Below are 13596 nucleotides of genomic sequence, written 5' to 3' on the forward strand. Positions count from 1 at the left end.
CCAGATTGCTGGGAAAATGGTGGGATCCTTCTACCGCTCCAGAACATATCTCACTACTGATGCAATTCTCTATCTGTATAAAAGCCAAGTATGTCCAAGGATGAAATACTGCTGCCAAATCTGGGCTGGAGCTGCTAAAAACAGCCTATCCTGCCTTGACAGTGTACAAAATAGACTTCGGGGCTTAGTGGGGGATGCCCTTTTCTCTTCATGCAACCTCTCTCCCACAGGAGACATTGCAAGCCTGTCTTTGTTTTATCATTATTTCCATGGCAAGTGCTCGTCTGAGCTCCAATCTCTGGTCCCCCTCGCTAATCTTTCACGAAAAACACTCGTCTAGCTGAAACCACTGTCAGTAATTTTCCCCACTCTTTATCTGTGCCTAAATCAAAATGTAGATTCCATGAACAAAGCTTCTTTCTCAGAAGTGCACGCCTGTGGAACTCTTCTGTTTGCCTGTTTCCCACCTGACTACAACTTGGATGTCTTCAAGTCCAACATAAAAAAATTCCTGATGAATCGCCCCCTTAAGACGCTTTATCAAATCTCCAATACTAACGATTACTACTATACTAACCCTTATCCCCGAGTGGCTTCCGGACCTTAATAAGTGGTGACCTACATGTTAAAAAAAAAAAGTTTGAATTCTCCCTTGTTTCTTGAGATTATTTTGAAGATGGCAATCAAGCAAAAAATATCATCGCTTGTCATTTAGCCATAAGATTTGATTTTCTTATTTAAAATTATAACTACTTAATCAGTTTGATTTTTGGAATATGATAGGACACATAAGTCATACAATTCTTTTTTTATTATTTATTTATTTTAATATAATGAAAATTCTGGACAAGAACCAAAAAATTTTTATTTAATACAATCTGTTTTCTTGTGCTCACTAGGACTCCCGACGTTGGCTTATGGTGTCGCTTGCTGGATGTTAGTCAGTTGCCATGAAGACGTGGAAACTTCCCGAGGAGTTGTGAGAATCTACTTCCTTAACAAAGAAGACAAAGATGCCATGTACTAAAGTAACTCGATTAAAAGCCGCAAGACAAATTCAAGATGCTGCATAGTAACTGATATCAATCGGCACCCACACCCTAATCCTAATCTTCACATCCTCATCATTTTGTTATTCAGCTCCATCATACATAATCCCTTGGCCAGCTACAAAACTCGCGGTACGTGGTGTCTCCAGGAATCCCCTAACAAGATGTCTTCTCCTCCAATCTACCATCTCAGTGTTGTGGCCACGGTCATCCTGTTGATGCTCATTATAGTCCTGGTGGCTATAATGTGCCACTGTGGCTGTAAGGCCTATGCTCTAGCTTGCAGCCGACTCTCCAAGTTGGTTAGTAATGACATGCAGGCCGAAAAGACTTCATGACAAAAGGTTTTTTCTGGGTGTCGCTTTTTATGTCTTCATTTTTTACATTCTACAAAACCTTTGTATTTGCATTGTTTATTTTTTAAATTATTTTCATCAAACTCAAAAATCCAATTCTTAGTCAAATGACTAAAAAAATGATGCTTAATACAAAAAGTTATTTTTCAAAAAAAGATGATTTAATAAATGAGTCATTTCTTTTTCTTTGTATAAATTATTTATTTCCCTTGTATACATGAAATGCTGCCTTCCGTAAAAAAATATTTCTGTGGAAATGATTTTTTTTTTTTTTTTTTCCAATTATTTTATCTTTTCTTTATACCAATACTTAATTTATGAAGCACAATATAATTACAGAGTATATAACAAATGATAAGTCTATATTCTAAATTTCATGATGTTGACTATTTTACAATTTATTCAGTTAAGTAAGTTGACATTCACAATTCTTGACAGCAACTGTTTCGTAGCACAAAATCATTCACTTTATTATTAATCAATCAATTTATTCTGCCCTTAACTCCTCAGGAGAAATTGAAACTATCAATCCATTAAAAGAAAAGAAAATGTATTTGAGCATGATTACAAAATCTGAAAATTGCAAGAAAAGAATAAATAAAAATAAAAGGAAATTCCATTTCCTGTTATTTTTTTCAAGTTTATTTTAATCAATTAATAATTGCTATTTCTTTTGAGAAGTTAAGGGCAGAATAGATTTACTAATTGATATTAAGTGAATGATTTTTACCCAGGAAACAGTTGCTGTCAAAAAGTGTGAATGTCAATGTTAAAAAAAGGAATAAATTGTAAGATGGTCAACAGTGAAATTTAGAATATAGACTTTTGTCATTTATTTGTTATATATAAATAAAAAAATTTCTTTATTTCTTTTATAAGTTAAAAATGCTAAACAAGAATTGGTTTTTAAAATGTTATCTGTTAAATGCCCGAATCCTAAGTATTTTTCTTTTTAGGATTTTCCTTTTCTTTATTTTTCTTGCACATTTAAAGTAATGCTTTCTATAAAGACAAATATATACTTGAGGTACCTGCAAAATATGGCAGTTCAAAATAACACGAAAACTTATGGATATATTGAAAATATTAGTGTACACCAAAAATCTCAGAAAATTATAAAGTAAGATTTTGATTTTTTTTTTTTTTTTTTTTTTTTTTTTTTTTTTTAAGTCAAATTAATTTACTATTGATAGTTCATGAACTTTGAATGATATTCATGTCAATGCATCATAGGAGATTATTTCCCTACTAATATAAAGTGCAATTTGGTCGTTCAATTTTATTGACTCTGAATAGTAAATTAATTTAGTTTTACTAAAATTGTATTTATTTTCCCTAATTTTTTTTTTTTTTTGTACACTATTTTTACCTGTTTAGTATATCCATAAGATTTCCTGTTATTTTATTTTGAGCTCCATATTTAAAATTTATCTCGATATAAATAATCCCCTAAAAATGTTATTAAATGATCAAATCATAAGATTCAAAAGTAACATCGAATTCTTTCTCTTTTTACAGAGAAGTCTTAATAAAGGGAGATAATTATAGCATTTTTAGTTGTCTTGTAATCTTTGCAAAAAAATGTTTTTTACATCAATTCTTGATGAAATTCATTTTGCTTACATCAGAAATTAAGTTTCAGCCTTTGTTTGTTTTTGTTTTGTTTTTTTGCGTTTGTGTCTATTATCATCAATGTTCATTTTGTTTCTTTAATGTATTTCGAATTTTAATATTAAAACTATTTAAATCTGATATCATGATAGACAGATCTCCAAAAAATATTGTACAATTATAGAATTATTAAATAAACTAGCAATCTAAAGTATGGATGAAATAGTGTGAAAACAATCTCCCTTTATCCCCCTCTGTTAATTCTGATGCTAGTCAACTTTAAATGTTTAATGAAAAAAAATTCAGGGGAAACAACTGTAAAATGTAGCATAATAATCTAACCGAAAGTCATTTATTTGCCTCCCCCACAAGGGTAGTTAGACACATGGTCAGTTTTTAATGTGTAGAAAATCCAAGATCTCCAGAAAAGGCACTCTGAATTGAGAGAAAATGTTGATTATGTCTAGAAGTTCTAGTGCCCTAAATCCCCTCCCTTTTTTTTTTTTTTTTTTTTTTTTTTTTTTTCAAGCTCCAAAAATCAATCTAGATCAGGGTTTTCCAACCTTTTTCTGCAAACGCCCCCCCCTCCCGAACACTCGGATACTTACTACCCTCCCCCTCTACATGCATCCTTACATAATAATTTTAGTGGTGGTACATAATTAAAGTGAAAAAAAAAATGATTGAATATTCATAGTTTTGTTAACACTGTCTATCAAATGGCAACAATAGCAACTATAAATCAAATGGGTCAATTAATATATATCATACCATTGCTAATATCAATTAAAATTGCTAATAGAATAATCAATAAAAATCAAAATAATAATCCAAAGAATCATCGATCAATGTGCAGATTGTTGTTGATGATCAGCAACAAGTTTTGGAATGTTTGGTTCCATATTTGATAGAAAAAGTCTTGGATCACCACGTTTCACAACATCCATTCGGTTTCTATTCCCAGGACACATTCACTGAGAAACACTTGTTGAAAATGTGAATCAGAAATCAATCAGATTCAGGAAAAACTGAAGATTTGTCAACATGGTTTGATTTTTTTTTTTTTTTTTTTTTTTTTTTTTTTTTTTAATTTAAAATATGTGTGATACAATTAATTTCCACATGAATTGTGAATCCCAAAGAAAATGGGTTGATAAACACCTAGCAATGTTATTAGAAGCTCTTTCACCAGATCCCTATACGATAAATATATCCATCGCCCACCTGAAGTCCCGTAATAACCCTGGTGGGTGATACGAACCCCGTTGGTAAACCCTGATCTAGACCATTCCTGTAATGCCCTGTTTCCTGTTGATTGCAGTATGAAGCTGGTCCTGTGCATTTCTAGGCGGTCCACCCTCCCAGGATTGATCTTCTCTTAGAGAAGGGGTTAGTTTCATGCTAATTGCTTCACATATCTCTACTGGGGAATGCTGACAGAGCTGTCAATGCATCTTTTGCAGAATCAGAGTATTTCTTCTCTGGGGCGCTGATTTTTCAATTCCACTTTCTGATCTTTCTCACATTTTTCACTGTGGGAGGTAAATAAATCCATTCAGTAAAATCATCCATGAAGGTTTACAGGTGCTCTTGTCAAAGCTGTATTGTCAGCAAACAGCATTTCTCAGATAAGTGGTTTGACCTTTTTATTTCAACTTCAGTTAAGCATGCTTGAAAAGTTTGATGTTTTGTCCTTGTATGTGAGTAGATTCTCTCATTTGATGTTGTGAAAGCCTGTCAGGAGGGAAAAGAATACCAGTTTTTATAATAGTAAAAATTATACTCTCTTCTTATATATCAACTATTATGTGAATACTCTAATCTCATGAGTGTAAAAAAAAAAAAAAAAAAAATTTTATTTTATTTTTTTTTTTTTATAAATATTTTTCTCTTCTCCAGATCCTAAGAAGAGAGAGATAAGAGATGCCTGCTAGGAGGCACACAACAACTTCCAAATTATTTGCAGATCCATTAAAGCAGGATGAAATTCTTGATTCTAGATAGCCAAGAGTTACGTCATGGTTAGACGCAGGAGGCTCGTGAATGGGCCATCATACAGTGCATAATCTCTCCAAACACCTGAAATGGTCATAGTAATTCAAACCCAAATGCTATACTCTGTAGTTAAATACTAAGGAGAGTGAAAGCATAAATTTATGTTGTACTAACAGAGGGATGCCCAGCTTTGCCCGGTTGTAAAATGTGCTTAATTATGATATTTTAATTTGTTCCGATTCCATATATATTATTATAGTCATGACTTCAAAAGTAAAAAAAAAAAAAAAAAAAAAAGTATTAGGGTGCCATCAGCTAGAATCGAAACCGAAAGCAAAACTGTAGCATTCAAAGCTGGTGATGTTACTACTGTACTAACGTGACACTCACCCTGATTTAAAGGTAGTTGGCCTTCGGGACAAGATCAAAGTGTAGTATCTGTTCCGGCAGATACTGCAAGCTATGACTAGCAAAGACCAGATGTGGGGGCAACCCCACATGCCTGACCTTTAACCAGCTCCCATTTCCCACCTCTCGGGAGCTGGTCCCTTTTTCCCTTCCCCCTCTCTTCACTCCTCACATTAAAAATCGGCCTTGTGCCTAATTTGCTCGGTGGGGGAGCAAATAAATACCATCTGTTCTTCAGATGCTGCACTTCATTTTCTTGTTCTCTTTCGGTGGAGGAGAAATCCTTCACGACTGAGACAATTTTTATTTTTGTACCTTTTCTCCACGTTAAAAAACGACCCTGGTGTCTAACTCTGTCCCGTGGGGAGGCATAGTAAATAGGTACTACTGTACTAACGTGACACTCATATGAACTGATAAAAAATAAACCAAGATGAATGTACAAAATGTATTTTTTTTTTTTTTTTTTTTTTTTTTTGACCCTTAGAAACTATTTTAACTGGCTAAAGATCCATAAAAGAGCGGCTCATAAAATATCCAATCAGTTGAGGCCCATAGCACTGCTCTGGAACTTTTTGTTTCAGAAGAGATAGTTTGAAAATATATATATATATAATCCTTGTATGTGTGTGCAGAACAGTCTCTACCAAAATACATGAAACTTGATATATAGGGGATTTGGACCTGTAGAACAAATTAGATTTGTTTTTAACTGGTAAAAATAGCTGCTAAGGAGTCAAAATTGGAATTTGGCAAGTGTAAGTCAACTAAACATGTATCTTTTACGCATGCACAAATATACATTTATACATTTAACTGCATTAATTTTATAAGTTTTGATATGCATATAAATTTAGCTCAGATGGTAATGAATAATGTTGAAGAGCTATGTTTTGCGGATGGCACCCAAGTCATTTTTGTTTTTAACTTTTGAAATTACAATATATAGTTGGTACGATATGATAATCAATAGAGAATTACTTGTATAATAGATACAAAATCTGTATAAAATTAAAATATCTTGAGCCTATTTTACGACCAGGCAATGTGGCTTGCTAATATGTGTATTTGCAAAGTTGTAGAGCTACTATCTTTCTGTATTTGGATTTTTTTTTTTTTCTTATTCGCCCCCCCCCCCAACCAATCATATTGTCTCTTAGAGGTAAAGGGTTGCTATTTGGAACCATGTATATAGGGGTATTATGTAGGGAGTTGATAAGCGAGATTGCATTACATTTAAGTTTAAACATGTTAGTACAGTCAGGAAAATAAGAAACCGGAAGGGAATTAAAGTCTAGCAACCTGACGAAAGAAACTAATAGAATAGAAGGCCTTCTAGCATCTAGGGACTTTTACAGTGAAGGGGTGGAATTTTGCTGGTTAATCAAGGGGTGGGGAGATTTCCGTCAGAAAAGATTGTATTAAAGTAATTTTAAAACGGGCACAAGGATGCAACATTGCAGCGATGGGACAAGATTGACATGAAAGCTCACACCTCATTTAAAACGCTGAAGATGAAAGGGTTAGATGTTGTAGAACCTCAACTTTTGAACCTGGTTATATTGATCATCATTGCCTGATACAGCCCCACACAACATTTAAATGTATTTTTCAAATAAAACAAAATTGTTGTCCTCTCCTTTCAATTGAGTCAAAATCTTAGGGATGAAGGTGACTAATCACTAGAGCTAGGACAACAGCATATTCTTTTCATTGTTTTGACTCTTGAGTGTGTATCCATTGATATCTTATATGCTTTTATATAGAGAGATGTGGTTCTCGGTTGATTGTCTGTGTCTGATATATACTCAATAGTCAAAACAATGAAAAGAATATGCTGTTGTCCTAGCGCTACTAATCACATTGCAATGTGATATGCCAAGCTCTTCTAATAATCTGAGTGTTACTTGTATTTGACTTTCATAGCTTGGAGAATGATTTCAGGAATACACACTTGCAGGCTTGCTTGATAATCAGGGTTCTTGCAACATGAGCAAAATTTCTTGAACTGTTTGGTTACTGTACTATGATCGACTTTCGTTATCATTCGCACAAATGTTTTTCGGTTCTCTGTAGCATTATGGCCCAGTTTGAACTCTTAAAAGATACACTGCTTTTCTGTGAGGCTTGTAAAACCCGCACACATTTAAAAGATGCACAATATGACAACACACAAACTACTAATCACAGCCGTTAACATTTCACAGTCCAATCCATTTTGGTCATGTGATATGTACGCCATTAATTAGCATGGATGTGAAAACTGCAAAATGTTTGATTCTCCCTCTATAAAAAAAAGGGGGGGGGATAAAATGGTTTTTGGATCTAGATATTGTAACAGCAGTAGATATTTTTTTTTTTCCCCCTTAAATTTAAATTCATTATTTTTCTCCGCAATTTATTTCATGTTTGGAATTTTCATTGTCATTTAAACTGTTTCTTTTCTTTTTATATACAAATATAAATAAATTTTTAAAATATTTAAGCAAAAACATGGACTTGTTTTTATGTTTGTTTGTTTTTTTTTTGTTTTTTTTTTTTCATTTATTTTTTGAAAAGATATTCTGTTTATTTAATGAATTCTTTTTTCATCAATTTTCTTTAAGCAATTGTTTTTTACATTTTTTAATTAAATCTGTTTATGTAAAAAAAAAAGTTATCAATTATTTTTATTTTATTTTTAATGCTGGCAACCTTTAAAATGCAATCTTTAAAGTTTTCACATTATTTCAACGTGTTAGATGAGAATGGAGGCTGAGAGATGTCCACAATCCTAAGTGAATGTTTTTTTTTTTTTTGTATTCATATACTTGGGAGTCAACACTTACCAAGGTCATGAAGCCCACTTGAGGATAAAGGTTAATGAATATAAGGTGTTAGTGTAGTAATCGTTAATAGTGTAAATTGGGTAGAATTTGATTATTTATGGGGTCGGCTCCACAAGAACTTGTTTACATTGGATTTGAAGGTTACCATGTTGTATTCAGCTGGGAAGTAGGACAGTGGAACAGTGTTCCACAGGCAGGCAGTTCTGGGAAAGAAGCTTTGTTCATGGCATCTTCATTTAGATTTAGGCAGAGATAGTGGGAGAAATTGTTATAATGGCTGTAGATAGTCAACTGCTTTTTGTAAAAGTTTAGCAAGAGAGAACCATAGGTTGGAGTTCAGTCGAATATTGGTCCCCGGATTTATTGGAGAGGGACCTATGTTTTCAGTGGTGTCCGTTAGTCCAGACAATTGACAATTTTAGGAAAAAAAAAAAAAATAAATAATGGACAGTTATCTAACTGTCCATTATTTATTTTTTTTTTTTTTTCCTAAAATTTTGCCACAAATTGTATTTCATTAAATAGATGTGCACATTAGAAAAATATTTTTGCAAAAATTCCCATTGCATCTCCGGGGGCTCAAAAGAGGTCAAAAATGCTCGAAAATGGCAAAAAAAAAAAAAAAAAAAAAAAAACATTTTGCCTCATAGCGTTTGATCCATCCATTAGATTTTTCTGAAACTTGGCCAAAATGTGGAGCTCATTGTTCTTAATATAAATTCAGTATAGGTGATCCTGACAAAATTCTGGTTTGCATCCCTGGGACTTTTAGGGTTAAAAAAAATATGCCTCTTTGGAGCTCTTTTTTCATTACCCAAAAACTTGATATGTGTGTCTATATGGTGGTTTTTCCATGGTGCTGAATTCAAATATATGTCTCAAGGTATGAAACTGCACCGTTTGTCGAGTTAAAAAATTTTTTTTTTTTTTTTTTTTACTGGGATTTGGCGTTCCCAGGAGCTCAAAAGGGGGTCACAAATGCCCCAAAATTGCAAAAAATGACATAACTTTTGCCCCATCCATTAGATTTTTCTGAAACTTGGCGAAAATGTGAAGACAACATTGGCCGTTTACACTTCTCACATTTATTATTTCTTCACTTTTTTTTTTTGTGGCCTCGTCTCGCATGCAGCACCAGAGGGGGACCATGCATGCGTGGCTTGTTATCCCTTTATTTCATGTTTTACTGGCCTTCCCTTCTTAACTGGAGCTGCTATCTTAACTGTTATACTTCTACTAACTCAGCATCTCTCATCCATTCTTTTAACATGACCATAGCATCAAAGTCTATTCTTTTGCACAACTCTCCTATACTGTCTAGATTTCATCTTCCTTTGAGGTCATCAGAATTAAGCCTGTCTTTAAGACCCGCATTACACAGCCGATGTATCCTCACATTTTTCTCCATGCAACGCATGTCCTCAACCTACACTGGTTAGATTTTACTTCCATAGATCACACTGCATCCACACATGCCTGATATACTCTTCCCTTTGTCAGCAGTGGTAAGTAAAGCTGGTTAGTAATGACAAAAGTTCCCAAGGAAGATGACAGCATTCTTACATACGCTATCTGGTATTCGCAAATGGTCACCCATCTTATACAGACCAGGCTCAATGTTGCTTAACTTTAGTGATCTAACAATAACCGGTGTGTCTGCTTGATTATGCAAGATGTGTACATGTGCATCTCGTCTGAATGTTTTAAGTGACTTTCAGCTGAATATTCATCGTTACCTCTGGCAGGCTACTACATGTAACAAAAACAATGACAGAGAACACAGCTTTTCTTCTAACGAGACAAAAACGCCTGATATATCTTTTGCATAGTAAAAAAAAACAAATTTAAATAAAACAAAATCTGTATGATATCCTTGGCAGAACAAAAATGTTATATTCCGAAAATTATGTAAATTCAAGTAGTTTTCGCTTTTTAACTAAGAAAATGAAATTGTATGAGTAAGTGAAGAGAAACTGTCTCACATCATCATTTTGAAAAGACAAAAGGGAGATAATTCAGCAATTCAAATTTGCGAGATCAGCCTTGTAATACCTACGATTTCCCATTAATCATTTTAAAAAAAATGTTTATGACCTATGCTCTGACAAACTTCTAACATTTGTGTCCCCCTCAATGTAAATATTCCCAAGTAACTGAACAAGCAGAAAAATCACACCCCTTCACTGTATAGGTCCTTGGATGCCAGAATAGTTTCTTCTCGTGAACTGCTAGACTTTGGAATTGCCTCCCTGTTTCCTGCTTTCCTGACTGTATTGACATGAAGAAATTTAAACGTATTATGACTAGATATCTCACTTCTTAACTCCCTACGTCTGATCCCTGAACAAAGGAAAAGAGATGTTGAATGAATAAAAGACGAAGGAAGAAAGAAAAAGTTTGTTTATAAATAGTAACCTAGAGGAGAAGAAAGAGGGGCTCATATGATAGGTTGGGAGGAACAAGTCCCTAGTGCTTGCACTGATCCCCCACCCCCTCTCATTCTATTTTCATATCCTTGATTACAAGCTATGAATTGGCCACATATGGTTTCATTTAAATGCTATTGTTATGACATGTAAAGAATTGCTTTATTCATTTCATATTAAAAAACAATTTTTTTTAAGCAAAAAAAAAGTTAGTGACACTTGTAGATACAAGTAGTAAAACATACCATGTTTTGATTTAATCAAAATTGAATGTGATCCTGACTACAACCTTAAGATATTTAGTGGTGAGTGCTCCATTGGGAATGTGTTGCTTCTTAGTTACCATTGCTCCCAGATCAACTTTAGCCTGGAGTGCTAATACTTGTTAGGGCATCTGGTGCTACTGGATTAGGCTGTCTGAAGATACTGGCTTCCTGACCAAAAATGCATCAAACATTGATATTATTGTTTGTTTGTATGTTTTTTTTTCCTTTTCCTTTGCAAATCTCAATTATGTTCTGCAAAATCAAAAACAAAAATAAATTTTCTTCTACAAAACAAACAAACCAAAAAAACATGAATAAATATTTGAAGATATAAAATACTTGAAGCATAAAAACGTTTTCTAAAATTATCAAAAAATAATGTGAAAAAATTGGAGAATTTTCTGATTTTCGATGATTATGAATTGTGTCGATACAATATTTTCATAACAAAAAATAAGTCTTTAAACATGTTTTTTATTTTCTTCATTGTCACTGTTTTTCTTTGATTTCATGGACAGCCATCAACCATCTCACTTGCTTACCTAAGACAACTTTTCACGCATGAAATACACAAGGAGACGTTTGTTGAGTTTTCTTCAAGGTTTTATTTGGAGAGAATAGACTAAATAAATGTTCTTGCTACAAACAAGTGAGTTGGAGTTATTTCCTATTCTTTGTCTTGATCTCCTTTGCAGCTGAAACTTCACACAACGTATGTTGGGTCTGCAGATTACGTTACAATGAGTGACAAAAACTGATAGAGACCTCAAAGTAACATTCTTAACTTAGATTATTTCTACATTATTGTCCATGTCTCGTTTACACAGCTTCCTGGAGAGACTGATCTGAAGACCTTAGTTTTCTCAAAAACGTGACGTCATTCGTCATCATCTCTCTATTCTGTCTATGGTATTCGACCTCTGCCCTCCCCCTTTCATCTTTACATCATCTGTTTCTCATTCAACCCTGAGAACAATTCTGTTTTGCAGATCTGGGTTATAATGCACTCAGTGTGACCTTGTTAAAATTCACACTAGCTAATTTAATCCTTACCAATGTAGGGTCCCTAGTATATAACATTGGCAGGTCAGTGATTAGATATATGTGAAATGTGTAATCTCAGCAAAACTAACAGATTTGGTTTGAGGATTTGCTGAAATCATTACCCAGTACGAATTAGTTATGCTGGAGCATTCATCTTCTTTCACACGAGCATGAATGTCTTGAAACACGAGAAGATTGACGAGTCAGAAAAAACGTGTAAGAAAGTGATTAGAAAATACCACACAGAGTGGAATTTGGAGACAGTTGACGGAATGAACCATAAAATCTAGAAACGGAACTTGCCAAATATCAGAAAATGTCTGACCCCCTAAACAAGAAAATGCTAAGGCCGCTGGAAAAATGATAGGATCCTTCTACCGCTCCAGTAGATATCTCACTACTGATGCAATTCTCTACCTATATAACAAGCCAGGTACAGCCAATGATGGTGTACTGTTGCGACATCTGAGCAGGAGCTGCTAAAAGCAGCTTATCCTGCCTTGACAGAGTTTAAAATAAGTTCTAGTAAATGGAGGGGTTCATATAATAGACTGGGAGTGAGGGTGGTGGAGGAGCACAGTTCTAGTGCTAACACTAATCCTCCAGCCCCCACATTTTCCTATTGTAGTTTTACATCCTTGATTACAAGCTAATAATTAATTGGCCACATATGGTTTCATCTAAATGCTTTTGTTATGACCTGTAAAAGAACTGCCTAATTCATTTCATATGAAAGATAGAATATTAACAAAAGTTCATTGAAATCGAACAGAAGCAAAGCAGCATAAGCTCTTAAAATTAAATGATTCTCTTATTTTTTGTCATAAACAAAACTTGTATCTGCTATTTTGTTAGAACTTTTTGGAGTAGTATTATGTATTTGCTGCTGCCGGTTGTTCAAAATTAGTTTTCCAGTTTATATAATTGCTAAAACTACTTTTGTCACTGGTCCAGTGATATAGACACACCGACAGCAAGTAAAACAACACAGTTGATCTATAAAAAAATATATTGTTTTAATTTTACACTGACAATCAGCTTTGGATTTAAAGTTATGACAGGTGTTTTGAGATTTCTGAAGGAGTATGTGGGTGTGGATGCTGGCAATGACGAAATCTTTGCTCTATCTCTGGCCGACTACCCTGCTTTCTTTTTGTGGTGATTTATATAAACATTCTTTTCCCATTGGAATGTTTAATATTTTCCATTGTCTATTGTTTCAGTCTTTTGACTGATATCCTCTCACATACTTCTGGGTCAAATTATGCATTCCAATAGACAATGGCGGAAACTCACACATTCCACACATGGAATCCATTTGCTTGTGTGTAACCCATTTAATATTTCTTTTCCCGAGGTCGTCTGCCAATATCCAACAGTGGCAATTTACAAGTTGGGGTGGGAGTTGTCAGATTGCTCTACAAAATAGTGAATTGAGCAACTTTTTAAAGTATAGATTGTTTTTTTTATAAATCAGCTGCATTCAACACTGATTTCACAAAAAATGAACCAACTTTAATTAAAAAAAGTGTTTGTATAGTCAGTTCTAAAAACAAATTTTGCAATTTAAATTTTACCAGTAAACTTTGTCAACCAACTTTATAATTCTTTCT

The 13596-nt window shown here is 33.8% G+C and overlaps 1 protein-coding gene across 2 annotated transcripts in view; it reads left to right on the forward strand.

Moving 5' to 3' along the window:
• Positions 1-11588, forward strand: part of LOC145284855 (uncharacterized protein C15orf61-like) — a 29372-nt gene extending 17784 nt beyond the window's left edge. For both annotated transcript variants that reach the window (XM_080133851.1, XM_080133852.1), the window contains exon 3: positions 900-11588. In XM_080133851.1, coding sequence (XP_079989977.1) covers positions 900-1027 — 128 coding nt within the window. In that variant the 3' untranslated portion in view covers positions 1028-11588. The remainder of the gene's footprint in view (positions 1-899) is intronic.
• Positions 11589-13596: the final 2008 nt, after the last annotated feature.

This window comes from Euprymna scolopes, chromosome 9 (assembly GCF_053919585.1).
Source record: "Euprymna scolopes isolate OS-2025 chromosome 9, ASM5391958v1, whole genome shotgun sequence".
Taxonomy (NCBI): Eukaryota; Metazoa; Mollusca; class Cephalopoda; order Sepiida; family Sepiolidae; genus Euprymna; species Euprymna scolopes.